We start from the raw sequence: 25,975 nt of genomic DNA, 5'->3' as shown, positions 1-25,975 counted from the left end.
ACTTCTAATTGTATCCTTGTTGTTATTTGGAGCAACATTTCATTGAGATGCCTGTGCCTCCTCTTTTCTTTTTTTTTCCATGATACAATTTCCACTCTAATATGACTGTCAATAAGTAATTACTCGCTCGGTAAAAAGCAGTCCACAATGTTCATCGGAGGGAAGAAGATTCATATCGCTGGTTCATTTGCATAATGCAAATGATTTTGTGAAGGGGGGACAATAACAACGATTAAAGTTGGGAGCACCAACAAATGGGCATCCCCGTACCCTTTCCCTTAGCATATCCTATGATTAAACTTTGACACCATTCCCTGCCCTCATGACTACGCATATGCAAAGAAGTTTAGCATGGTTGTTGAGGACATTTTCTTCCAACTGGGGCTGATTCAGGAATTTCCCAGGTACTCGCTTAAAATCAAATTGTCCAAGTTCTGTTCCATTTTCTAGAATGGGTCCTTGAGACTTCTTGGTGTGATATACTGTACATGACCACCCAATTTCATGTCATTGAGTGAAACAGTTGTCTGGTACATTTTGACAAACTTTCTCGAGTGTGTTTTGGTTAGTAATGTCTGAGACACCTAAAATACTATGTTTTTCTACCAGGATACACAACATTGCAAAAATGACTAAGGTTTGGAGGATGTTGAAACTCTTACAAAAGGCTACTTTTATCAGAAGAATAATAATTAAAGCTGTCAAAGGCGACTTAGAACCCCTCGCAGCCCTTTTTCATGCAGAATCTTTATTATTAGAAAATCTTGACCTCACACTCGTTGGGAATATTTTGTATTGGCCAAAGTACAAAGCCTAGAATTTGCCCAAAATGGGTACTTTGAGTCATAATGAGTTCCTGTTCTATTCAGAGATTGAGTCTTTAAGACTTTTTCATGTTTCTAGTAATTAAAATCGACATTTTCACAAATGAAACAGTTGTCAGGGGCTAATTTTCTTATATAACATATACAGTACCTTGTATTTGACTTCAAAAGCCGTCGTCCATTTGCCCAGAAATTAGCTGGACTAGCTCGCCCGCTGGTCCATTAGCGTCTCTGTGATCGAGGAACACTGGCGGCAATTTGGCCGCGCTTGTTGAGTTTCCCGTGCGAGGACTCCGTGCCGCCTATTTGTGACTAATCAACTGATAAGACCAAAGGCCTTTTTTGCACGCCCCCTGGAGAATGAAAACCAAACTCCTAATGGTCATTAGGACCAATTCCGTTCAGTAACTAGCACAGTCTCTCTTCTAGCGGCATGCTAGCTGCACGCAGACCCTGGATGCACCACTGGAGCATCTCGGGACACTCACCGAATTCAAGCACAAAGCTATTATTTGATGGTGGACAAGCTTTGTTTCCTGTCTGTCTGCTACAATTGCTGTGTGAGGAGGGCGTGCTGTACATGTCATATCCAGTTTTGTTGGATCCATCTGTGTGGGTTTTTCTCCGTGTCCAGTCCCTTTGAGTGTGTGGAAGAGTCTCCTATACTGTACTTGTCTCCACTTTCATCAGTATTTACATGAAAGAGGCTCAAGCGGACCATGCTTGATGCCACTGCCGTGCCCTGCTACTCTCTCTCTTATCTGATTTTTATGAATTAATAAAGTCTGTAAGCTTGCTTAGTCCTGTGTTTGCTTTGAGCTCTCACACGGTTGGGCTATTTGGCAATTTTTTATTTATTTTTTTTAGCTTGTCCAATGTCTGATATTGTTTTTCAACTTTTATAAATAGCCCATTTAAGCATCTGTACTGAAAACTAACACTGGAGAGAAGTTCAAAATTTTATGATCACCCTTTGTTAACAACACTTTCATCTTCCATTTCAAATATCTTCACTCGGGCGTAGGGCGTCCTGGCCAGCTATCTTCGAGTGAAAGGTGGGGTACACCCTGAACTGGTCGCTAACCAATCACAGGACACATAGAAACAAACAACCACTCAGACTCACATTCACACGAATTTAGAGTCTTCAGCTTCAGCAGGAAAAAGATGACGATCTTCAAAGTATTACCCCTAAAATTTGATTTTAAACAAAGCTGCTTAAAACCAACGTGGCTGCACGGTGCATGAACTGGTAAAGCATTGGCCTAACAGTTCTAAGGTCCCGGGTTCAATCCTGTTTGGAGTTTGCATGTTCTCCCCATGCCTGCGTGAGTTTCCTCCGGGCACTCTGGTTTCCTCCAAAACTCGAAAAACATGCAACATTAATTGGAGACTCTAAAATTGTCTCTAGGTTTGATTGTGAGTGCGGCTGTTTGTCTTGATGCGCCCTGCAATTGGCTGGCCACCAGTTTAGGGTGTACCCTGCCCCCTGCCCATTGACAGCCAGGGATAGACTCCAGCACTCCCTGCGACCCTCGTGAGGATAAGCGGTGAAGAAAATAGATAGATGGATAGATGGATGGATGGATGGATAGATGGATATAACTAAAGTGACTTATATAATTATGGACTTGGGTCCTTTTAAGAGGTTTCCATGCACTGTATTTTTTGTTCATCGGTCAAACTATTGTCAGGGGCAGATTCTGAGATTTTAGCTGTCGTTTGGCATCAAAAACATAAATACCATGCTACTTTCATATTTGATGACAGAAATCCAAAATCCTTCAGAATTTACAAGTGCCAAACTGTCTAGTGTACCTGCTTCTCAGTGGGGCTAATTTTGGTGAATTGCCGGTGTGGAGTTGTTCCTATTACAAGCCCCAAAATTGCTGCTTGAAACCAAAATGGTCAACCTCCTTTAAAAATGAGCTCTTTTCAAATTTTGCAAGACTCCTTAAAATGGTCAGTTTGGGGGTAACTTCAGCAAAACTGCTGGAGGGAGTTGATGAAAGCCGTTGGAATTAATCAATAAATGCCTGCTTCAAACCAAAATGGTCGACTTTCTTTGAACCAGTCCTTTATGATTGACATTCCCTTCCAATTTAGTATTAACAACTGTAACTGGTGTTCGGGGCTACTTTCTAGGATGATTGAGGAGAGACGATGACTTTTGAGGATCTTCCCAAAAGTGAAGAAAGTGTATTTTGGGCATCCAGGCAGGGTGAACGTCTTGCCAAATGTCTGGCATCCCAAAGTGGGCTGCCGTGCTTTTAGCTGACCACCGGCCTTACTGCGTAGAGGCAGCAATATTTTAATGGCTCCTCCATCGTGAAGTGGAGGTGGGTTGAGGGTGGGGGGTGCATCCTTAGACCGCCGAGGAATCCAGATAAGAAAAGAGGACATGATCTCTTTTGTTGTGGCCGCCCGTCAGCACTCGTATTGTGTACCCAGACAAAAGTGTTCATTTCATATCAGCCCTTGATGTGCATTACAGGATTTTCACTGTGACGTTGGAGAGAAAAAAAAGCTCTCTCTTTTTTTTTTTTAAGAGATTGAAAGAAAAAGATTTCTTTTTGAGAACCCTTTTACAATTGCTGTTCATTTTTCTTCCAAACTCATAGCCTTGTCTTAAAACCTTGTTTTGGATTCCAAACCTTACTTTGAAATCCTAACCCAGTCTTGAAATTGTACTTTAGAAACCCTGTCTCAAAACCGTAATGTGAAAACCCAACCATTGTTTAAAACACTTCTTCCTGTATTAAAACTTAAAAAATATCTTAGGTAATAAAGACTGTCTAGAAACTCCAAGTCCATATTAACGGAATACTTCAAGCTTGAAATCATATCATAAAACCCTAACTTTTGTTTTGAAACTTCAACGGTACCTCTACTTACGAATGCGTCAAGTAACGAAAACTTCAGTTTACAAAACGCCTCCTCGGAAAAATACTGTCTGAAGTTATGAAGGAAAATTCAGGATAGGAAAGGGAAATTCCACTTTACATAAATATCCTGCATTTTGGTTTGTGTGGCGCAAAAGAGCTGCTTGCCAATTGGCTATCATTGTCACATTTTCCTGACATCCCATTGGCTAGAAGCGACATCAATCTTTACCCATGATGCATTACGTTTTCCTTGTACACTTGACTGTTACCGAATCACACTCACGCTGTCCTATGCTGTCACATGCTAGCACACATTGGTAAAGTACAAGTTTTTCATGGCTTTGTTGTTTTTTTTGGGGGGCAAATTTATTCCTCTATCTTCATGGAATTCAGTGGAGTGCGTGCGTACATTCGTACATGGGTTTTCTCTCAGCTGTCAAAGTTTGCCTCCTTCTCCGTGCCCCACAATGCCTCACTCAACCTTCTCTTCGCATAGTCGCCCAACACTAAAGGTAAAGGAACATCATTTTTATTATTCTTTACATCATGCATTTTGTATGCTTATTTTTGGCGGGGGGGATTGAAATGTAAAATGCACTTCTGCTGGCGAAAAATTCACGCTACAAAAAAACTCTCGGAACCAATTCATTTTTGTAAGGAGAGGTACCACTGTATAACCCTAGCTCGAAACCGAATCCCTGAACCATATACCAAAGTTGATACCGTATTTTGAAACCCTAACCTTTGTTTCTAACCCAGATCTTTGACTGATTCAGCCAACTTTGCGGCTGACCACTTAGCCTTATGCAGCAAGCTAAAACCAGAGGCTGTTTGATCTTGCCTTACTCACACTCACAAGTCTCCTGAATGGAGCTGCAAACAAGCTGAGTCAGCTAATTAGAAGTAGATGCACGCTGGGATGGATTTACACCACCAAGGCATGCATGCTGTGTCCTCAAGATGCCTTTGACCACCTCACACGCAAGTCTGTTGACATGTAGGCATGTTTTGCAGTCCACGTAAACGCTTTCTTTTGTTTGTGCCGCTTCCTCACTTTCATGGAAGTATCTATCGCTATTGTTTTCTTATATTGCTCTTTTCATCCACTGTGTCTGAAAAAAAAAACATAAACCTTTGCACATTTTGAATTGAGTTAGGGTGAATTTGCCTTTTTGCAGATTTTGTCCCCTATTTAGTCTTTTTGTGTGACAGACCCAAGCCATATTGATTGAAACGACATGACTTTAGTGCTATTTTGTGGTATGTTGAGACCAATGGACTGTTCAAATTAGGAGAGGAGCTTCATTGAGCCTGGCCAGAGCGTTGTCTAATACAAAAAGCGTTTTGCCCCCATCTTGTGGCATCCATAGGCAATTACAAAGCTTTTGGGTGAGCGTCAATTACTCACAGAGATTACAGTACTTTCGGCCGGGCGCAGTCCTGAACACTGACTTTGCAGACGCCATTGCAATTGTTGTTTTGCTCTTGCTAGAAGTTTGTTCTCTGTTGTTCTTTTTGTTTGTTATTTTTTTCTCTTTATCTTTCCACTCGAAAAATACATCGTATTAGCAGCGTTATTCCTGTTCTATGCCATTGCTTTTTTTTTTGTTCTCTCTTCTGTCTGTGCCCTCTCAAACCAATTGACAGTTGCTTATCTCGTCTTTTGCTTTATGTTGCTCATATTTCCTCTCAGCCAGTATCCCTCGTTTTCAATTGCCACTTTACACCCTCTTCGCACAATCAAAATATGAATTTGTTATTTTCTGATGCGGTTTTGTTTCTCTATGTCATAGTTGCTATCGTTCGATATTTTACATTTTTTTCTCTCTTTCCCTTCTTTAACATTCCATCCCTGTAAAAGTCCCTTAATGGGCTTTTGTGAGATCATCGTCCATGCCAAGACCCCTCCTCCCTTATCACAGCGGTCCACTCAGTCCCCTTCCATGGTGTTACTTAAATTGTTTTTTCTATTATTCATAAGAGCGGGAAGTTTTTCTTGGAGCTCAATATTTCATTAAAAGCCAATAAGAGAGTGAGCAGGAAAGAGGAGGGGCCATCATCAGCAAAGATTTGTGAATATTTCAGCACAGAAATGCTTGGCATGCATCCAGCAGTTGCACAACAACAACAACAACAACAACAAGTGTTTGTGGCCAAGATGAAGGCAATTAGCACCGCTTAAATAACAGTTAAAAGCTTCTCACATGTTGCTGGCGTCAACCACTCGTTGTCCCTCAGCACCTCGTTACCAGTGAGGGGAGGGAACAGAGGCAGGGTGGGGACGGGGGGTGCAAAACACGCCACGGCCCGTGTATTGAACGCGGCCCTGGCAGACAATGCTAGCACCCAGTGCCAGGATACTTGCGGAACAATTTCAACATGCACACACGCTGGCTCGCTCGCTCGGCCGCCGTCCCCATTAAGCATTCATGATTCATCTGGATTTTGTATTATAAGCGCTTGAATTTTTTATGCATTTCTTCCTTTCCTCATTCAACACACACACACAGATTTAATCAAACACTAGTGCAGGAGAAGAGAAAGTGTCACTTTCACACCGGAGGACGTTTCAATCATCAGTACGTACTCGCTCACACAAAACACCAGGCACCAGCTTTGTCCGAGGAATGCTGGTCCAAACACATTTCTATGTGCAAGTGTCTTGAAAGGGACAGAACATCATAATATCATTTTAATGAATCACCTTTTAGGGGCCTCATGTCCCTGACAACTCACCGCTTCCACTAAAATAAATAAACCCCAGACCCCACTTTCACTGATTGACAGGACACTGGGCGGACACGTTTGTCGTAACCAGACACACTAAAAAGGGCCAAGGGCCAGTACCTGGAATTGTACAGCAAGTCAGCCATTTTTGTGTGAAGCGGGTTTTTGGGGTGTATTTCAAGGCTGGTACTTTGACTTTCAATTAGTGGATTGAACAAATTCCGAGTTGCCTCAACATCCTTGAAAATTTACTAATTGTATTGCAAGTGCAAGTATATGTGATAAATTGCTATTGGAAAATTTTAAAATAAGAGTTTGTGTTGTGTTGAACCCTATTGAAGATTATTATTTTTTTTTTTATGTCTACATTATCTAATGTGGTTAGAATATCATGTCAGGATATCAGCATTTTGAGTACTTCACGTGACCGTCATCATTATAAAGAACTTTCATTATTTTTGCAATCTGTTATTTTTTAAAGTACAGTCTACAAAAATAAAAGCACATTACTTCTTGGTTGAGGGCGGTGATGCAGCTGGAAAGTGTTGGCCTCACAGTTCTGAGGACGGGGGATCAAATCCCGCCCCCACCTGTGTGGAGTTTGCATCTTCTCCCCGTGCCTGTGTGGGTTTCCTCTGGCCAGTACGGTTTCCTCCTATATCACTAAAACATGCAACATTGATTGGACACTCTAAATAGCCCCTAGGTGTGTGTGATTGTGATTGCGGCTGTTTGTCTCTATGTACACTGGGATTGGCTGGCAACCAATTTAAGGTGTACCCTGCCTTCTGCCCGTTGACAACTGGGATAGGCTCCAGCATACCCGCGACCCTTGTGAGGATAAGTGCCTAAGAAAATAGATGGATGGATACTTCTTGGTTTAAATGTCAAATTGTAGATAGTTATTTGCATTCTTGAAGAAAAGTTAGTTGAAAGAGTCCCCGTTGATGCATTTCATGATGCTGGGAGGTCTGTTAATTGCAGGGAGTCTCATACATGTATCAAGAACTGTATATTTGCGACACACCTGCATGGCGGTGGCCCTCTCACCATTACTTCGGGCGTCCTTCTCTTCTCGTCATTAAACTGAAATAATTCATCTGCGCAAAAAAGGTCAGCGGCACGCTAAGACAGCAGAGAGCGAGGAGAGGCTTGATGACGAAGAAGGGGGAAAAAAAGAAGAGGAGGAGGTGGGAGTGAACATCAGTGATTGAGGTGAGCGACCCTCAGCAGTGATGATCATCATCTTTAATCGCAGGCCAGCATGCTGATCTTCAATGAAATGTCACACATGCCACTGCACTTTTCTCGCCATTGTAAATAACACACTCCCCCCGCCCACACACACCACTATATTTTTTCCCACATAGGCTCCGAGATAAACAAACACCACCACCATCCATTATTGGGGGGACGGGTCCATAAATGAGACTGGAACGACTAGACATGGAGCATCATAAGAACGGGCAGGACTGTAGCTAATTAGCATGTTTCAGATAATGATCATCTCCATTTAAATTATCACATTGAACCATTAGGGCCTCTTGGAATGACTTCATCTGTTCATCTTTCTTTTTTTTTTTTTTTTTTTAACTCAGCCCCTGGAGACGCCTACTTGGTCACAAGAAATTTTGTAGAAAAGACTCATGAGTAGACACCAAAAAAAAAGGCTTAGAAACCTATGCCTGAAAATAAAAGGAAGTGTACCAGATTGGTTTCAAAATAACACTGGTCAACAACAAATATTTTTGTCAAAGATTTTTTCAAGTTATTTAGGACACTTTTGATATGCTGAATCCAAATATGACATTGTTTTTTTGTATGGGTTTCGAAATATGGCCATGTAATGTACTTGATAGTGCATGTTTTGAAAATACTGTATCTCGAGCCAGTTTACCTTTCCGACATGAAATTTGGTTGACGTCTCTATTTTTAGTAAACACACAACAAGGCATCAAGGATCCATCTTTTGTGTGCTAAGTGAAGATTTTAATGTCATTTTGGACATTTGCGTGGGGTTTTACAAACAAAGTACAATTTCAGATTTTGTTCAATTGCTACCTTATTATACGAACATACACACTCGACCGGTTAGATTTCACTATTTTGTGTGGGCGTGGCATGGACGTTTGATGACTTGCAACAAAACAGAATTTTAATTTGCCAGAGCCACACTGTCAAAGCTTGCCATGTTTCTTTTTTTAGCTCTCACTGTAGCTGTTGCTAATGTTGCTACTTGGCCAGCGTTTGAGATAACTGATTCCAGACTCTTAAGCATGCAGAATTCTACACAAAGCTTATTTTTAATGCTCTCAGTCACATCACGCCTAAAATATAATTACAGCCAGTTGTTCATTTTCAGTGAGCGCTTGAAGAGGGTTTAAGTCCTGCTAAATGCATCTATGGACGCTTTTGAGAGCATATCACGTACCCAAAGCCGCAGCCCTGATTACCTCTGCCAAGGAAGTGCATCGCTTAGCTGGCTTGTTTGTTTGTTAGCCACAGCGGGATAATGCGAAAAATTGCTCAACTGATCTTCACCAAACTTTTGCCAGGACCAAATTACGATTTGGTTCCAGTTGTACTAATGTTGAGAGTACAGTGGTTCGCATAGCTGCGTGACGGAACATCAAGTGTGCACCAAGCTTTTTTTTTTTTTTTTTTTGTGGTTGTGAGATCTTTGCAAAGCTCGTTGAGACTGTCAGTGGAGTCTTTGTGTGCCAAGTGAACTATCTGCTGCTGCAAATGACCCCTCGCTGTCATTATTACCCAGCCCGCCATACTTTAATGTTATTGCCCCGACATTTTCTGTCCTGCGGCAGCCATTCTTTAATGCCGTAGGGCTTGCGCTTGCGTCGGTCTACCTGCATGACTAATAACTCAATGTGTTGTTGTCTTTATGCTCACACGAACCACACGCATACCAATTTTGATAACTTGGCACAATGAAAAAAAAAGAATACTTTCACTTTTGTTAACTTGGATGGAGCTTACGTCAAAGAAAAAAACAAGGTGACAGCTTTGCTGCAAGCTAAATTCTAACAGGATAATCGCGACTGATCGGATGACATGTCAGGCATTAGAAAAACAAAACATTATTAAAAACGTTGAATTAGCTCATGATAAGACACCAAAAAATACACTCTTCCTGTTTTTTTTTTCTTTAATGGCAGAAGATTTGAACAAATCTGTAATGTCATCCTGGTTAATGCTCACTGTTTCAAGTTCCTTCACAACGCTGTTGTCTCTTTTTCATAAGTTTGTAATTTTTTAAGAGATCTCAATCAGTCAATCAATCACTTAATTATTTGAAATATCAACTGTGGTACCTCTCTCCATTTATGACTTTTTGCTGTTTTCAAGTTTTGGAAGTAAAAGTAAAAAGTTGTCAAACTGCTGACAACTGCAATATTTACTTAACTACCAGATCAGAGTTAATTTTTTTGCCTGATACTTTGTGCTTTTAAATTTTCTTTCTGGGTTTCGTACTGGCTGTAGTTTGGTAATAAAGCAATCTGCAGGAATCAAACATATGACATGGAAAGGCAGCATTACGTACAACTGCTAGAGCCTTCTTGAGTATAAAAATAAAGAATTTGTACTACCGTACTTTCTACCTCTGTAGTCGGATCACTGCACCGAATTACAGGCCGTTTTTTTTTCTTTCCCCCGCCGGGGAGCGGAAATCGTGTTTCTGCGGTGGCGTATCGCAAGGCCCTGTCATGGCCGCCAGCCCTCTTGTGTGTGCCTCTGCCGCAATAATAATTTAACAGGAAAGTGCAGCCATTCACACGGCTCCACAGTCCCCGAGCAAAAATAATAAGCTTGCCTCTATTACTCACATCTGTGGCCCAGCGTGATTAAATCCAGGATCCAGGTTGTCACACGGGGTTGGTTGGGGATGTGGGGGAAACACTTCTCGCGTCTTTGCTAATTCATAAGGCGCGGCCCTGCACGGCCTCATTTGGTCGCATCCTCACGATTAGCTCTCTTTGCCGTGTTTGTCGTTTGACAACTCCTCATCCTCACCAACTTACCGCCCACAATCCGAACTGCTGTGCTGTGCGGGGGTGGATCACTTAGCCGGCTAAATCATCTGGCACTCTGCCTTGAACTTTGCTCTGACTAATTTATAGGAATTAAAGTAGCTCACCTCACACGCTTGCCTGGCGCATCGCTTTGCCTAAATGAGGCTGCTTTCATCGTGTATTATATGGAGTGCCACTCACTGCAGCGCCGACCAATGCCAAGGCCAAAACAATCCGATGGATGGCAACGTCTTCATACGTATCTGCACAGGTGCGCTGAGAAGTTGGGACCTTGTGGAGCACAATTATTTGACTATAAGATTTTATGGTGAGAAACAAAACTTGCGATGCTCCACCTACAAGTAGTATCTCACATTTTGCAGTGTACGTCACCGCTCGGTCTCGTCTGTGGTTCAAATCGGGTGGCAGTTTACCAGAATCTTAAGGACCAGTTCCAGAAGGATGCAAAAAATAGCCAATGACCTTAAAATGCCCCCTTCAAACAACAACAGACAATTTTCTGAGTATTTCTGGGTGCTGGTTTTTGAGACTTTTCGATGGGTTGAGACGTGATAGAGATGCGAATCAAATTTCATGTTACTACGAAGTTCAGAAAACTTCCAATCAGCATTACCAAGCATATTTGTTTCATTTTTCCCACAACCCGTATACAACGTAGCTTTTCTTTCCCAGGAAGACACATGAGCAAAAGGCAGAAGTGAGTTTTTGATTATTGGAAATCGCAATGAATTTTAACAGTAAGGACCATGTGAAACAATTTTAAGATCAGACGTCGGATCAGTCATCAGGCCTAATAACTAAATTGACCCTAAAATAGTCCTGCATACCAAAATGGCTGACTGCAATGGTTTGGGAGGCTTTTGTTGTGGGTCTTCTTTTCTCATGATGGGCTTGTCTCCTAAATGTCACGTTGGTTAGTGAAATAGAAGCCGAATTTTCAAAGCAAGCACATTTTTGATATTACTCTTGAAATTAGGCAAAAAAATCACAAATCTACAAGCAAATGTTCAAGTCTGACTGCCTCAGAACAAAGTGGCAGCCTGGCTGTGTGGTTTCAGGAGTTGTTTCTTCTGACCTATCGGTGAGTTGACTTTTGATAGACTTAGACATCAAATTCCACGTTGCTATGTAAATCTGTCTGCAAGGGATGAATGTTTCTTTTTGTATACATCTGTCTCCAATGTGCTAAATGAATGTGGAGGTGAAGGAAATACACCAAACCTGGCATGTATTTTTTGTCTATACCTGGTGATACAGTGTGTGGCTAGTTTCAAGGTTGTCCTTCCAAATGTTCTTAATATAACCTGTTAACATTAATATGTTTGTGATCTCAATGTAGTACCTGTTTTAGCCTCCGTGTCACCGAAGCTGCTGTATTTGCCAAAGAAGACCTTGTACTGTGTGTTGACACTAATCTAGTCCCAACAGCTCAATCCTAGCCTGGTGGTCCAGCATTTTATGACACTTTGGTGATATAATGGCCCTCGGCGGCTTGGGCAACGGGCCACACAGCCTCGGGGAAGAAGAAGGCAGAGGATCGGGGACCTTATTTCCCTTTAAATCACACCAGAGGTGGGAATGAAGCTCTAAAGGCAGCCGCTACAGAGATTACACAGCTGGGTGCAAAATAAAGATGTTGTGGATGTAAGAAAGCCAAATGGTGGGGGGGGGACCCACCAGAACAAAAAAATAAATAGCAGTCTGACAAACACTGATGGGATTCTTCTCCCTGCATTCAAAAGGCGATTAAAAGGGAGTTGAGCTTCTGGGAAACCTGCGTCTATAATCCAGAGTACATTACATCCCGGGCCAAGGCTACGCTAATTTGTGTCATAATAACTATCAATCACTGGTGATAATTCTAATAGTCTCCTTAACTCCCACTCATACATCCATCAATCACAGGCAGAGACAAAAATGGGCCCAAATCAACTTTGGTGGATATATTGGAGATGAGGCAGAGGTTAAGCGGCGAGGCCGTGGCTTCACTTTTGGAAAAGACTGTTAAATTCTATCTGAGCGCCGAATAGCTGCACGGCCACGGACGAGAAAAGAAGATATGAAACGGAGCCGCCTTGTGATGACAAACATATAATTGTTGCCAGTTAGTGGGAACACAGCGTACCTTTACAATCACATCAGGCACTGAGCCACATGCTGCTTTACCAAAAGTCTACAGACACGGTATTTATAGACTTGGCGTCCTACATCTTGTTTTCCGGGTGTGTGAAGTGCGCTCGCGGCGCAGATAAGCAACAAAGAGCCTCCGAATGTTGACTTTTATCTCAGCGAGTCATTAAGATCTCTTCGAAAAGGGAACATCTGTTAAATATGAATAAATAGCGCAGAAAGGAAAGCGATAAATCCGAGCTGTGATCTCTTATCACCCGATCAGCGAGGCCGGATTGGAACGAGAGATGAGGAAATGGCTTTAGCGTAGCGGGATGACAAAAGTGGGGATACAAAACCAGACACTGGTTTTTAGAAAGGTCCTATTTTGCTGAAGAAATGGATTGTTTGCGGCTTCTTATATTGTTGTTTTCGTTCATTTTCAAACAAGGAATTCTAGGAAATTGTTTTTCATTTTCTGACACTATTGTTTACGTATTTGAATTTGAAGAAATCATTTGTTCTCTTTTTCTGGCGATATTACCCTTCGTTTGAATGAGGAATTGAGTTGATTCGCAACAAGAAATATGTTTACGTGCTTTTACACATCAACTTTTGTTTAGAGGATAAATTAAGGTTTTACTTATGGAAGAAACGATCCTTGTGTTCTTTTTCTTATGCAATACTTTGTGCAAACAAGGAATGTAGAGGAAACAGAATGTTTTTTCTATCACAACTTTTTGCTTTGAGATTGAGAGTTTGCTTGTGAGGAGTTTATTTTTCGTTCATTAATTTTTAATTTTTCTTTTGATAAGGACTTTTGAGTGTTATCATTACAAGAAATTATCTTTGTTTTTCATTTCCCAACATCACAGTTTAGACAAGTCTAGTGTCCTACGTGTTTTTGCAAGAAGTCAGCTGGTGGTCAGGTTGAGCTCGTCCATGATCTTAAGAGGATAAATGCGACAGAAAATAAAGAGAGGGATGATTGTGTTGGACTCATCAGTCGACGATATCGAGTCTACTGAATGTTATTGCTGAGGACGTTAGTGTAGTCGTGTGTGGCACATTCTGCTTTCAAAAAAAAATGTTTTTTTTTACTCCACTGATTTCTTTGCTTTAAACAAAGAATTTAATTTACATGTTTTTAGTTGAACTGCTTTGGTCTCTTGTTCTTTCCTTTCACATGGGAAACCCTGTAAACTAGCATGCTTGTTTTCCAAACGAACACTACATCACACCAGCACACATCTCTGCAGGATCAATAATCAAGTCGTATTGCCGTCAAGGCTGAATTGATGAATGCTAATGGTTGATTATCAGCTGTGGATGAAAGGCCCGAACAATGTGCGCCGCACAAGTTGGTGGACTGAGACACAATCATTATCAATCCGCCCTTGCTAACCGATGGTGCTCTCAATCCGCACTGAAGGAGACTTGGTGGGGGGAGTTGTGTGAAATATTCGCACGCCAGCCGCCATTAATTGGCTACAAAGAGAACACAAATCGGATTTGTCTTTGCTGCAAACGCAGCGATTTCCTCGCTTTTTGTCTTTTTTTTCCAATGCACGCGTTGAATTTTAATGGCCAAATGACACGCCTCTACATGCGTACTTTGGAATAACGGAAGCAGTTTTGATGGAATGCAGCGAAAGGTTTGGGTAAGAGATGTTTAAACACTTTACAAGTCTCCTTTTATTCGAAAAATTAAGCCAGATGGCTCTACAGGAACAAATCAAGAGATGTCTTTTCAGCTCTAAAAGATTCCCTCCTAGGCAATCCTGGCCAATCCGAAGCTCGCAGAAAGTCATTTCAGGAAAAAGCGCAAGTTCGGCACAACAACCCTATCCATAAGTCCATTACGGCCTAGTCGGAGGTTTAAAGAATGTCATGCTGGAAAAGGCACAACAGCTTACACATGCACACACACGGACACACACACACACACACACTATTGTCTGTCTATTTGTCTGGCTTCCCTAGAAAGAAGTACCACTTCACGTCAGCCTCACACAACGCATCACAATGTCAGGACGACTGCAAGCTGCAGAAGAACATCAGAAAGATTGCGGGGGTGTGGGGGGAGGGGGTCATGCCTCACTCGTCTAAACGTCTACACAGACCACCACACAAACCCTCTTGCATTTATGGTAATGATCTGTGCTGGGTGGGAAAGCCGTGAATGACACGTTGCAAGAAATCGATGGCGTCCATCCAATCTCCCGCACAGCAGCCATGATGATGTCGCGAGAGCAGAGTGGGGGGGGGTACGCTTGGGTAATTAAAGTTCAGACCAGTGCAGTACATTTTATTAGCTCCTCAAAGCAGAGAAAAAGTGCCCGTGTGCGTGCTGGGAAGATTACATTGAAGTCCAAATATGGATTTAAAAAAAAATAAAATAAAGGAAATGACGATTGAGTTGTACTCCCTGTACAACAGTCATTTGTTGCCCCACCAGGTTGCAAATGGTAGAATCCGAATGTCATCCTACATCAAGCGAGAAGTTGACATATTGTATATGCATCCAGAAAGTATTCACGGTGCTTGATTTTTTTTTTCTGAGATTGAATCAATTTATTTATTTCCTCAAATTTCTACACACACCACCCCATGAAGATTAGACATTTTTCTTAGTTTTATTTGTTTTTAATAGATTTGTAGAAAAAAATTCCACATCATTATAAGGTTTGGAAAGTGAAGGACTTCTAAAATCAAAAGATGGTAGAAGTTAAACCCTGTGAAATCTTCCCCCTGCCCGAAAACAAATGGTATGGTAGAGAGGGAATGGACAATCTTACCCTAACTTTGACTTCATTTGACACGAACCAATTATGAGCACGCTAAGAAAAACTAAGAAAAAAAAAGTGGAAGCTCTCGTTACAAACTTCTCTGTCGACAAGCAATTTGGATTATGTACAATATTTTTGACGAAATGTTACCTGTAGTTCCGTATTATGTTGCCATTCTATATCTTGGTATTGACGAAGAAAAGGATCCATGCTGTGCTTCTGCAACCTGCTTCGCAATCATTAACTATTCATAACACTTGGACATAATTGAAAACTAGTTTACTAGCGACATAAATTGGAAATTCTAGGTGGAAGTTTTCCTCAATCATCCGATCACTGATCACATCCAATCAATAACGTTTGTGACTGTCATTATGCATACAATATTGTATGTCCGGCTGTGCCACCTTCCATTTACTAAACAAAACGACTTATGTTAGTCAGTTTGTTATAGTATATTGCATTTTGTTGTGTTGGTGTGTGGCTACACCATATAGATGGCATTTTGCTCTCTCTTTCCTCGTTCTTCTCATAGCACATACTGCCATTTGCAGAAACAAGGGGATTCTGTGCTTCGTCCCCCCACCCCCCACACTGAATTAAAGTTGGTGTAAGTCTGCCCTCCACTGAGTGCAATTCCATTTGTGTCTTAATTGAGCGTGAGCATCACTGAAGGAGAAAGCGTGAGATAAAATAGTGCCGGCCGGCTCAGCTTTGAATACTGAACTTAGTCGTGATGAGCACTTCACCTTGCTCTTAATCATCATCATTATCACCTTGCAAAAAAAAAAAATATATATATATATATTATATATATATATATATATATATATATATAAAGTTTTTTTCGGTCCACTTACATGCCCCAGTTCTTGTCGGGTCCTGCTGAATGTTTAATGCCAAAGCCTGGAGATGTTAAAACAGCCGCCATGACTACTACCAATTTAACTGCACTTTTTTTTTTACACCCCCTCTTCAAAGTCTGCAGAGAATTTCACGCCGCAGCCAACAAACATTAGTTGAGCATACTTATCAAGCTCTTCACTGTGTCCACCTACATAGAGTACCCTGCAAAATCTTAGTCCAGTCACCGTGTAGGTGGAGTGTACTCAGCATGTAGGTGACATTTAGTCAGCCAGTTGCTAGTGTGTTGTCATTATCTAGAACGCGGAGTCTAGTCGGCCACTTGGGTTAGTGTAGGTGTCGTGTTGTCAGTATGTACACTAGCCACTGTATAGTCAGTGTGTAGATGGCATATAATCAGTTAGTCAGTGACATGCAGCCGGTGTCTAGGTCAGATATCGTCAGAAGATCGTGTCGTAAAATGTGGAAATCCACGCTGGCTAAGGAGAGTAGCCGGTAGATAGCTGCTTGCGACTACCTGCCGTGATGTGATGAAGAATCTTACACAACTTTCTCTCATTCATTCTGCTGCAGACGCAGTCATGATCATCCGTGCGGCTCTTCGGGCTCAGGCATCGGACGTCTCGTTCTTCGGAGATCATCGTCTCCGGGGGGAGAGGACCACCGTTTGTTCATCTGTTCATCTTAGATGGTGTGTAGCAGACAGGAAGGTACTGTGGAATCAGCGTGTTGACGTCTTATCATTTCACAATGCCTTGGACCTCCTAAAATCCATTTATATAGCATCTTCTGCCTGGTTGTTGATGTTGATCATTGCAATGGTAAACTGACACATTCAACCTGGCACACACATTCTTGGTTTTCATTTGTTTGTTTGCTCGTTCCATCCTCGTGAGGAGCAATGATTGTCAAAGACGTCAGAGGCTTCCTAATTGACTGGCCCTAAAAAATGAATTCGCCACTTAACAGCGTTTTTGTGTTTGCACTGTATTTAAAGGGAAACACGGAGGTGCGAGTCCCGCATGGTGGCCAATGTTTAATTGATGCCACCATATGACAACGCTGCAGAACAGCAACACAAACGTAAGCGAGGCCGAAGGGCGAAAATGCAGGTTGAAACGCAATAAAATGAGGGGGGAGAAAATGGAGGCCACCATTTATGATGAACGGCACGGGCCAAGTGGAACACTAGGTGCCAGCCGGGCCGACTCCCCCCGCAGGTGAGGCCCAGAAACGAGCTGCGAACAAGCTGCTTTGGCCAGCCTGACACCTCCAGGCGGGCCAGAGAACAGGTGGTCTGATCTGCAGGATTAGCCTGTGGTTCTGCGTGCTCCGTGGTGGAAACAATGATCACCCTAGAATGGGGGGACAGTTTACCCAATATGATGTGACAGATCAAAAGATCTCATCAAATTAGACTCATTTACAACAATGCACTGCAAATCACTGTTGGGGGGACAAAAAAATCTCCATTTTATTTTTACTCACTTAATCTGAACATAAACCAACTTTAACTATTCTCGCTTTTAGTAACATAAATCAACATGTTGTTCAAGTGTTGAACATAAACCAAACTTAGCTGCAACATAACCCACTGTAAGTGTTTTTTTTTTTTTTTTTCTGTCATTTAAGGAGAACAAAGCATAATTGCATTTATTTTGGGGAACAATAATAAAACTTTACTTAACCAACCTTATTTCCAGTAAAACAATCGTTGGAATGCTTTCCTTGCTAAGTTTAATTGAACTTGTTTTTTGGGAACATAAACAACATTAGCTGTGTTTTATGTACATCCTGTTAACATAAACCTCAGTTGAGTTGCTCCTCAGGGAATGTCTGCCTACCTTGGATATGCTCCACTTACTTTCCAGGAATCTGAACCAACCTCAGTTAGATTTTACTCACTTTTTGGGAACATAAACCAAGGTTTTACGTAACTTTAGCAAGGATTTATTTGCTTTCCGGGAACATAAATAAACCTCACTTCAGCATTTAAAAAATGAATATTTTACTCTCTTGTTGGTAAATCATGGGCGAGGGAATGTAGATGATCTTTAGCTATATTTTAGTCACTTTCTGTGAATATAAACGGACGTGAGGAACGTAAAAGGACCGGGAGTGTATGGCTGCTTAACTCAGTTTTACTCACTTGCTGGAAACATAAACAATCCTAAGCAATGCATTTTGGTAGCCTTGTGTGAAGGACATGGGGAGAGTTTAATCATCACCGAGAAACATTTAAGCGCTTCCCATATCTTTGCTTCCCCATGACAACCAGAAATTCTCCCTGCGTCCAGTGGGACACGATGGGAGGGAGAGCATTCAAACGTCCGAATTAATGTTCTTGCACGATAAGCGAGCTTAATATAAACGACGACAAAGGCCGCCACTCACCCTGCCAACCAGGATTGGGTCGGGTCCAGAGAATTCCTCCAGCACAAACATTTGGTTCCAAACCCATCCTCTTTTGGCTCGGCTCAGCAGTCGCCGTCCTTCATCGGGACCGGCTGCGGTATCAGCGGCTCCGACGGGGATCGTTGACACGCAGGGAAGCAAAGTAATCCACAGCAGCAGCAAGGACATGCGCACACCCTTCGCCATCTCCCCGAACCTCCTCCACATCCTCGACGCTGTTGTTCTTTGTTTGTTTGACAACGGAAAAGCTCGTCAAGCTGACGGATGGCTCCTCAGACAGTCGGCAAAAGGTTCTTGGTGCGATAGGTCACTCAGCAGGGCCTTCCATCGTGGCGAGGCTTCCAGCGTGGCGTTACTCCGAGGGGGAGACCTAAAACCAGATAAGGGACAATCGTGTGCAGTAGGTTAATCACCCCAAAAGTGAACACGTTTTTCTTTTTCTTTCTTTCTTTGTCTTTTTCTTTCTATTTTATTTTTAACACGATTAAGAAAATTGTGTGCGATGTTATGACCAGTGAGATTAGTGTGGAAAATGTTATCTTGTGAGTAATACTTTCTCATTGGAAAAAAAAATAATGGTAATAAAGCAAATGACATTTAATTAGAATAGCTATTTAAAATTTTTCATAATACATAAAATAATGTGATCAAATACTGAAAAATAGTTCACAACGCTGCAAGTAAAAAAAATAAATAAATACTTGTACTATTTAACAAAAAATGAATGAAGAATATTTCTTTAGGAAAAGCTCAATAAAAACATCAAAGTAAAAACAATTTAATGAATTAATACACAAGAAAAATGCAAACAAAATAAAAGATAAAATAAAATTAAAGTAAAATTAAATAAAAAATAAAAAGAGAGAAATACAAAAGAATAAATTCAGAATAATGATTATAACAATGAAATATAAACGCAATATAAATATAATTACAGATGGAAAAAACTGGAATAAAACAAATAAATATAAATCAATATCTACAATAATTAACACCAATGGCAGTTAGTCATCTTTAAGGCCTCAAACTGTAAAACCAGTGGCTAACAGTTCAAAGTTCCACGGTCGACAACAATAATTAGTAATAAAGAGATTACTGGCTACTGTCGAGGTTCCCATGAGCAAGGCACCAAAACATATCCCTCTCCGATATCAATCTGCCATCTTTCCCTACACGGATGTGTGTGCATACGTGCGTGGGCTGCATCGCTGTGTGGTGTGCAACAAAATATACACAGTATACGCAAGAGTAAAGTGATTTTCCTTTTGAGGGCTCATAAAGAATATAATTTATTTTTTTGAAACATTTGTTATAAAAGGGAGTTCCTCATACATTATATTTTCTACACTTTGCTGTAATATTCCCTTTGGCCATAGTTATAAATGCTGAAATGAATGCCTATAATTTGAAGAATAACTACGATAAATATACCAAAAATAACGAGCTATCGATTTAACTGTTGTAGGTCTTGTACAAATGCTTGTTAGCTTTTGTAAAGTGTTAATAACTCATTTATAAACCCACAATGATTCTGCCAAGACACATTAATGCACTTTATGAGTTTTCATGTGTAGTGCACTTATAGTTATATACTACAACTCAAAATCATTGACTTGAATGATGAAGGAACATTTATGAATAACTTCAGCGTTTTTGTGTGATGTGACTCACTACTTTTCAACTCGACTACTTTTCACTTTTCTTGAATAATGGCAAAAAGAAAGCCCGAGTGGAACTGTAAAACATTAATTTTCTCTGAACTGCACTTTTACGTATACAAGAATACAAGTTGATGATTTGTCAAGCACTTTTGCTGTCATTCAAGATGAATGAAGAACATTTGTGTCGGGTTCACTATTTGGCAAGTTGGCTACTGACGCACTTAAACATTCCTTCTGTACATGGAAGCCTAAAATGGTTATAAACTATTAAAACGTGTTCAAAAGCTACACCACTGTATGTATATCCATCAAAGTGTTACAGCAAATGATAAGCACACTATTTGGCAAAAACTTTTGCAATTGTCCTTCTCTGTATAACGGTTGTCCAAGAGAGGCAGTGTTTTTTTTTTTTTAATCATATTGTTTATAACCCCTAAGGGGTAATTCAATCCACATGATTCCCTATTTATATTTGTGTTGCACACCACACACATGCAGTCGAACCAGATCACACACATGCAGGTATACAAGGAGAGTTGTGAAACCAGCACACAAACATTGCTGCACCTCTTGAGCTGGGGGAATGGGGATGGTGCCTTGCTCAAGTGCACCTCAACAGTAGCCATGGAACAAACTAGCATCTCGTGAACAACTAATTGCCATTTTTACATAGCGTCCGCAGCAGCGCTTGAACCATGCCCGACAGTTCCAAAACCCAAGTCCTTACAAATGAGCTACTGCCACCCGATGATGATTGACGAATGACTTTTGAAAAAAAATTTTTTTTAGTGTGGGCTCACTATTAGGCAAGTTGGCTACCACCACTTCTTCTCTTAAATACTGTGAAATGAGCCGTAGTGGAAACCAAAAACAACTAGTCTATTTAATTATTTATTCATGAGTTGCACCGTGATGTAGACGAGGCAAAGCATTGTAGTTTGAGGCAAGCTCATTATTTGGCAAACACCGGGCCCCTTTTCCTGTTCTCAGCAAATTAATTTCACCCTGTGTGCTTAAGCATTTGTGGAATAGAAGTTGATTTTTGTAATTATAGTGCATTTATGAATGAGTTTTCAAACAATTTGAGAGTGTTCTCACTATTTGGCTAATATCTTATGTAACCCTTTTCTTGTTAAGTAAGCCTAAGTGAGAGTCTAAAACAACTATAACATGATTTATTCATGAGCTACACCGCTATGGGTACCAGGCCCAAAAAAAAAAAAAAAAAAAAAGGCTGTGCAGCTGAAAGCAAGCTCACTATTAGGTGGCAAGAGCGTTCTTATCAAATAAGCTCTCCCAGGTTTATTAGGGTTTTTTTTTTTTTTTTTTTTTTTTTTACATGGCGTTAAACTAATTAACGACCAATTTACAAAGCCTTCACGAGGGGCTGCTCTTATTGTAAAGAGGCAGCCATAATACACTGGCGACCGGAATACGCTTTTTATACCCAGCCTCTTAAAATGTTGCATCTTTTTTTACGCCGGGAGCACTCTGATCGCTTAATAACACAGCGGATTTAATCAGTAGCATCTCTCAAATGTCATTTTCATTATTCAGCTCCTCTAACTTGACGCTCGGAAAAGACGAAGCACGGGGCCCAGTATTAGATCTGCTAACTCTCATACCGCGACTACACACTCACACACACACGCATAGTGCATGTCACTGCGTTGGAGAGTAAGACACCTCACTGCGGTGAGGCACTTCCAAAGACAATAAGTGGCAGCCTACTGCACCTCCAGCCAACTGCAATATCGTAAAGTGTGGAGTGAGACGTACTGCTACAGCCTGGAGACGGATAGGGTGCGAGATGGGGGGTTAGGGAAGAGACACTGGTGCTGCGTGCAGGAAAATCAAGAGTGGGATACTGGGAGAAGATGTGGATGCAGTTTAAGAAAACATATTGGCACTGGAGGCAGAATACGGAATGCAGGATTGTGGGAAAATATCATGGCCCTGGATGCAAATATGGGAGTGCGGGATACAGGGAGATAATACTGATACTGGATGCTGAATACAGGGATTCAACAGATGAGGAAATGATACTGGTGCTGGACGTAAAATGCAATATGCAGAGTATTAAGAAACTATATACGAACTTGATGCAGACAAAGGAGTGCTGGATATCGGGTAAATACTTGTACTGTTGACAGAAATTATAGCACTGAAAGAGGAATACAGAGTACAGAACACTGAATGATAGGGAAATTATACTGGTGCTGGATTCAGATAAAGGTATGCAGGACACAGAGTAAATGGTTGGATTCAGGATTTGGGGTGACATATTGATGCTGGATGTGAGAAATAAGTTGCAGGGTACAGGGAAAAGAAAATATACACAGCCTAGTCAAGGGTGATTGTGTGCTTGATGCAAGAATTGCAGGGCGCAGTATACTGGGAAAATATGGAGGCAGAAAACTGTGTGGTTTGTCGGTACTAGAAATGTCTAAGGTTTTCTCGGATGCATGATTTATTGTTGAGGCAGCACACCGGGATGGATGCGAATATAAGGAATAGCACAAGATGCAGTGGGGTAGTGCAGTATGCAGGGAAGGTGAAAATAATGGTGATAGATGAATGCGGGCAGATTGGGGTGAACAAGGATTTTGGGAATGTTGCAGGATCCTGCGGACAGAAAGACACTGGCAATTGTTTAGGGAAAGGGTGGGATTTTTGGAATGGTCTCAAGTTGATGGAAAAGAGTGAAATGCCAAATGCTGGATCAGTGAGACTAGAGATGTTGTGGTATGACTCTTGGAGGATTACGGGATCGAGTAGAAATTGTTTGAGAAGGGCGAAATAAATATTGAGGATGGGTGAAAATAGGACCAAAGTGTTGCTAAGATGGGATCGAGGAATGAATTCAGGACATTGAAATACTTCAAGGATAGGGAAAGATTTGGAGTCTGGGATAATTTCATGTGGAAGGCTGCAGCGACGTGGAGACTGTGGATAGTGAATACTGGGAGTGCAAGTGGAAAACTCTAAGTATTGCAGGTTAAGCATCAGAAAGGATTTTGTGAACAGTAATAAATCACATGGAATAGTCTGAAATGTAGGGTTTCCTGGATTTTGAGGTTGGTAAAATATATATATCTAGGGACACACTGGGAGTGAAGGTGACGCACTGAGAGTAGTGTATGTTTTGAGAAGAATTTGTTATATTTGCATAAGTCACTTGGAATCATGTAAAATATAAGAAAGGGATGGATAGCAACAAAAAAAGGGAAAGTGATAAGGGAGATCTACTGCAAACAGTTTGGGGACTGGGACATATTTGGAAATGGGTATAATTCCCCTATTTAAAAAAAACTTCCTTATTTATTATGATGAAATGAGTAAAAGCTACTAATGACTCATACGGGATACAATAGACAGAAGATGCGGAGTAGATGTGGGACACCAGTGATGGCTAATAGATGCAAGGATAGGCAATGGGTAGAAAAAAAAACTGAAATATACAGTCTGTTGCATACCGCATACGAGGGAATGAATGAAAAGTACTCGGAGTGATGGGATCTACTGTGGATGGAAGACACTACGGACTCTAGGAACAGGTGGGAATGGGCACAGGTGGCTGGAAATGGGGTGTCGGGGGTGAAATGATGGTAGATGCAGAACACCAGGAACGGTAAGTGGTATCACATCAAACGCAGGAAGACTTCAGTCACGGAGAGTCGATGCGGGACGCTGGGAATGGCTGAAATATCTACGGGAAGGATACTTGAATGCGGGAAGGCGATAATTAATCTGGAATACTCAAGAAGTATCAAATACAAATAGACTAAAGCGAAATTGTGCATTTCCTCGTTTTTTGTTTTTTTTTTGGGGGGGGGGGTTCAGTGAGTGAGCCGATCACTTTCAGCACCACGAAGACCGGACAGCTCCCCCGCCGAGCCGGGCAGCTGTCCAAGGTGCCCGACGAACAAAAGCTCGCTTGACTTTTGAGTGCTTTTAGCTTTCGGCGAGGAGAAGCTTGGCAGCACATCGCTCCAGTCTAAAGTTGGGGTGCGGGGTTCACGCGAAAAAATAAAAGGCACCGAGGCGTTCATCGCACAAATGGACTGCCTGACGTGAAGTTTTAGCTCGGTTGCGGGGTGAGCAGCAGGTGCACTCGGCGCGCGCACAACAAGGATGGAGATCGCCCAAGTTGCGGCTGTCGAAATCACAATGACGGTTTTACTTACGAGTGACTCTTGCATTTCTCTTCTCTACTGCTTCATTTTCAAACCCCTTCTTTAAAAAAGATGAAAAATTGAATAAAAAGCAACTCCAGTGTTTATGAGATGGTGGGGAAATGAACAATTTGCCGCCCAGACTTTACATTAAAAAAAAGGAAGAAATCCTTTGCGCGACTCGTCAAGCTCTGAGTTGAGCGCCCCGACAGCTCACTGGCCGGATGGAGGAGTGAAAAAGAGGAGTGAGGAAGAGTAGATTGAAGAGAGAGAGAGAGAAAGATCCGAGAGAGCGAGGGAGAGGGAGTGAGCGAGAAAGACACCCCTTCGCCTCCCCTTCCCTTCTCTCCCCTGCACTGCTCACTGAGTCAACAGGCGCGCAAATGAACGTGCAAAGGTGGTGGTGATCAAGAGTGAGCGCAAAACACAGCATTGCACTTTAATGCTGGTCCTTATTTCTAGTGGACGTGCTCGGTTTCAGGCCAGGAGGATTGTTAATTAGTGGCGCGCAAGCACGAGCTGGCCGTCATGTGAGAGCGGAAGAGGAGGCACGACTGCGCCCACACCTATGGGATACCTGTTATAAATGACATGAAATTCATAATATTGTAGTATATAGATAGTCTTGATTATTATTATATTATTGGTGGTAGTCATAGTACTCGTGGCGGTAGTGGTGGTACTAGTACAATGATGAGTACTTGTGCAATTATTACTTTTACAATGATGATAACCGCATGTGTGGAGTTTGCATGTTCTCCCTGTGCATGCATGAGTTTTCTTGGGGCACTCTGGTGTCCTCCCACATCCCAAAATCATTCAACATTAATTAGACACTCCAAATTGCCCCTAGGTGTGATTGTGAGTGTGGCTGTTTGTCTCCATGTGCCCTGCGATTAGCTGGCGACCAGTTCAGGGTGTACACCGCCTCCTGCCTGTTGACAGCTGGTATAGGCTCCAGCACTCCCCGTGACCCTCGTGGGGATAAGCAGCAAAAGAAAATGGATGGATGGATGGATGGATGGATGGATGGATGGATGGATGGATGGATGGATGGATGGATGGATGGATGGATGGACAATGATGATTAATATATTCTTCAGTGAAATAATGTGCTTTTACTGAAGGAACATTTTGAAAAGCCTACATATGTTTATTATTAATTATTATTATTATTATTATAGTGGTAGACTGAAAAAAGTACTATAGGCTACCCTATGTTTAATGCATTTTAATTATGTGCAACCAATGTACATGGTCAAATTAAGTACATTCAAAATAATTTTCAGTTTAGTAATAGTAATATCATTTTGCCATGTATTTTTAAAATTAGTACATTATTTTGCAACTCACCTTTGAGAATCCCACAAAAACATTGGAAAAAATAAAGATTGAAATTTCCAAACTACATTATGTATTTAACTTGTCTTGTGCTGCAAATATGCTTCATTTGTAACATTAAGTGAATGCTCTCAAT

The 25,975-nt window shown here is 41.5% G+C and overlaps 1 protein-coding gene across 1 annotated transcript in view; it reads right to left on the bottom strand.

The window, feature by feature from the left end:
- The window catches only part of cdh8 (cadherin 8), a 149,785-nt gene extending 125,092 nt beyond the window's left edge, over positions 1–24,693 (bottom strand). The window contains exons 1-2 of the mRNA XM_061814818.1: positions 24,511–24,693; positions 18,642–19,032 (exon numbers count right to left, since the gene is read on the bottom strand). Coding sequence (XP_061670802.1) covers positions 18,642–18,869 — 228 coding nt within the window. The 5' untranslated portion in view covers positions 18,870–19,032; positions 24,511–24,693. The remainder of the gene's footprint in view (positions 1–18,641; positions 19,033–24,510) is intronic.
- Between the last annotated feature and the right edge of the window lie 1,282 nt (positions 24,694–25,975).

This window comes from Syngnathoides biaculeatus, chromosome 3, assembly GCF_019802595.1.
Source record: "Syngnathoides biaculeatus isolate LvHL_M chromosome 3, ASM1980259v1, whole genome shotgun sequence".
NCBI classification, from domain to species: Eukaryota; Metazoa; Chordata; class Actinopteri; order Syngnathiformes; family Syngnathidae; genus Syngnathoides; species Syngnathoides biaculeatus.
The sequence above is the reverse complement of the archived record's forward strand: the minus strand, read 5'-3'. Positions and strand labels throughout refer to the sequence as shown.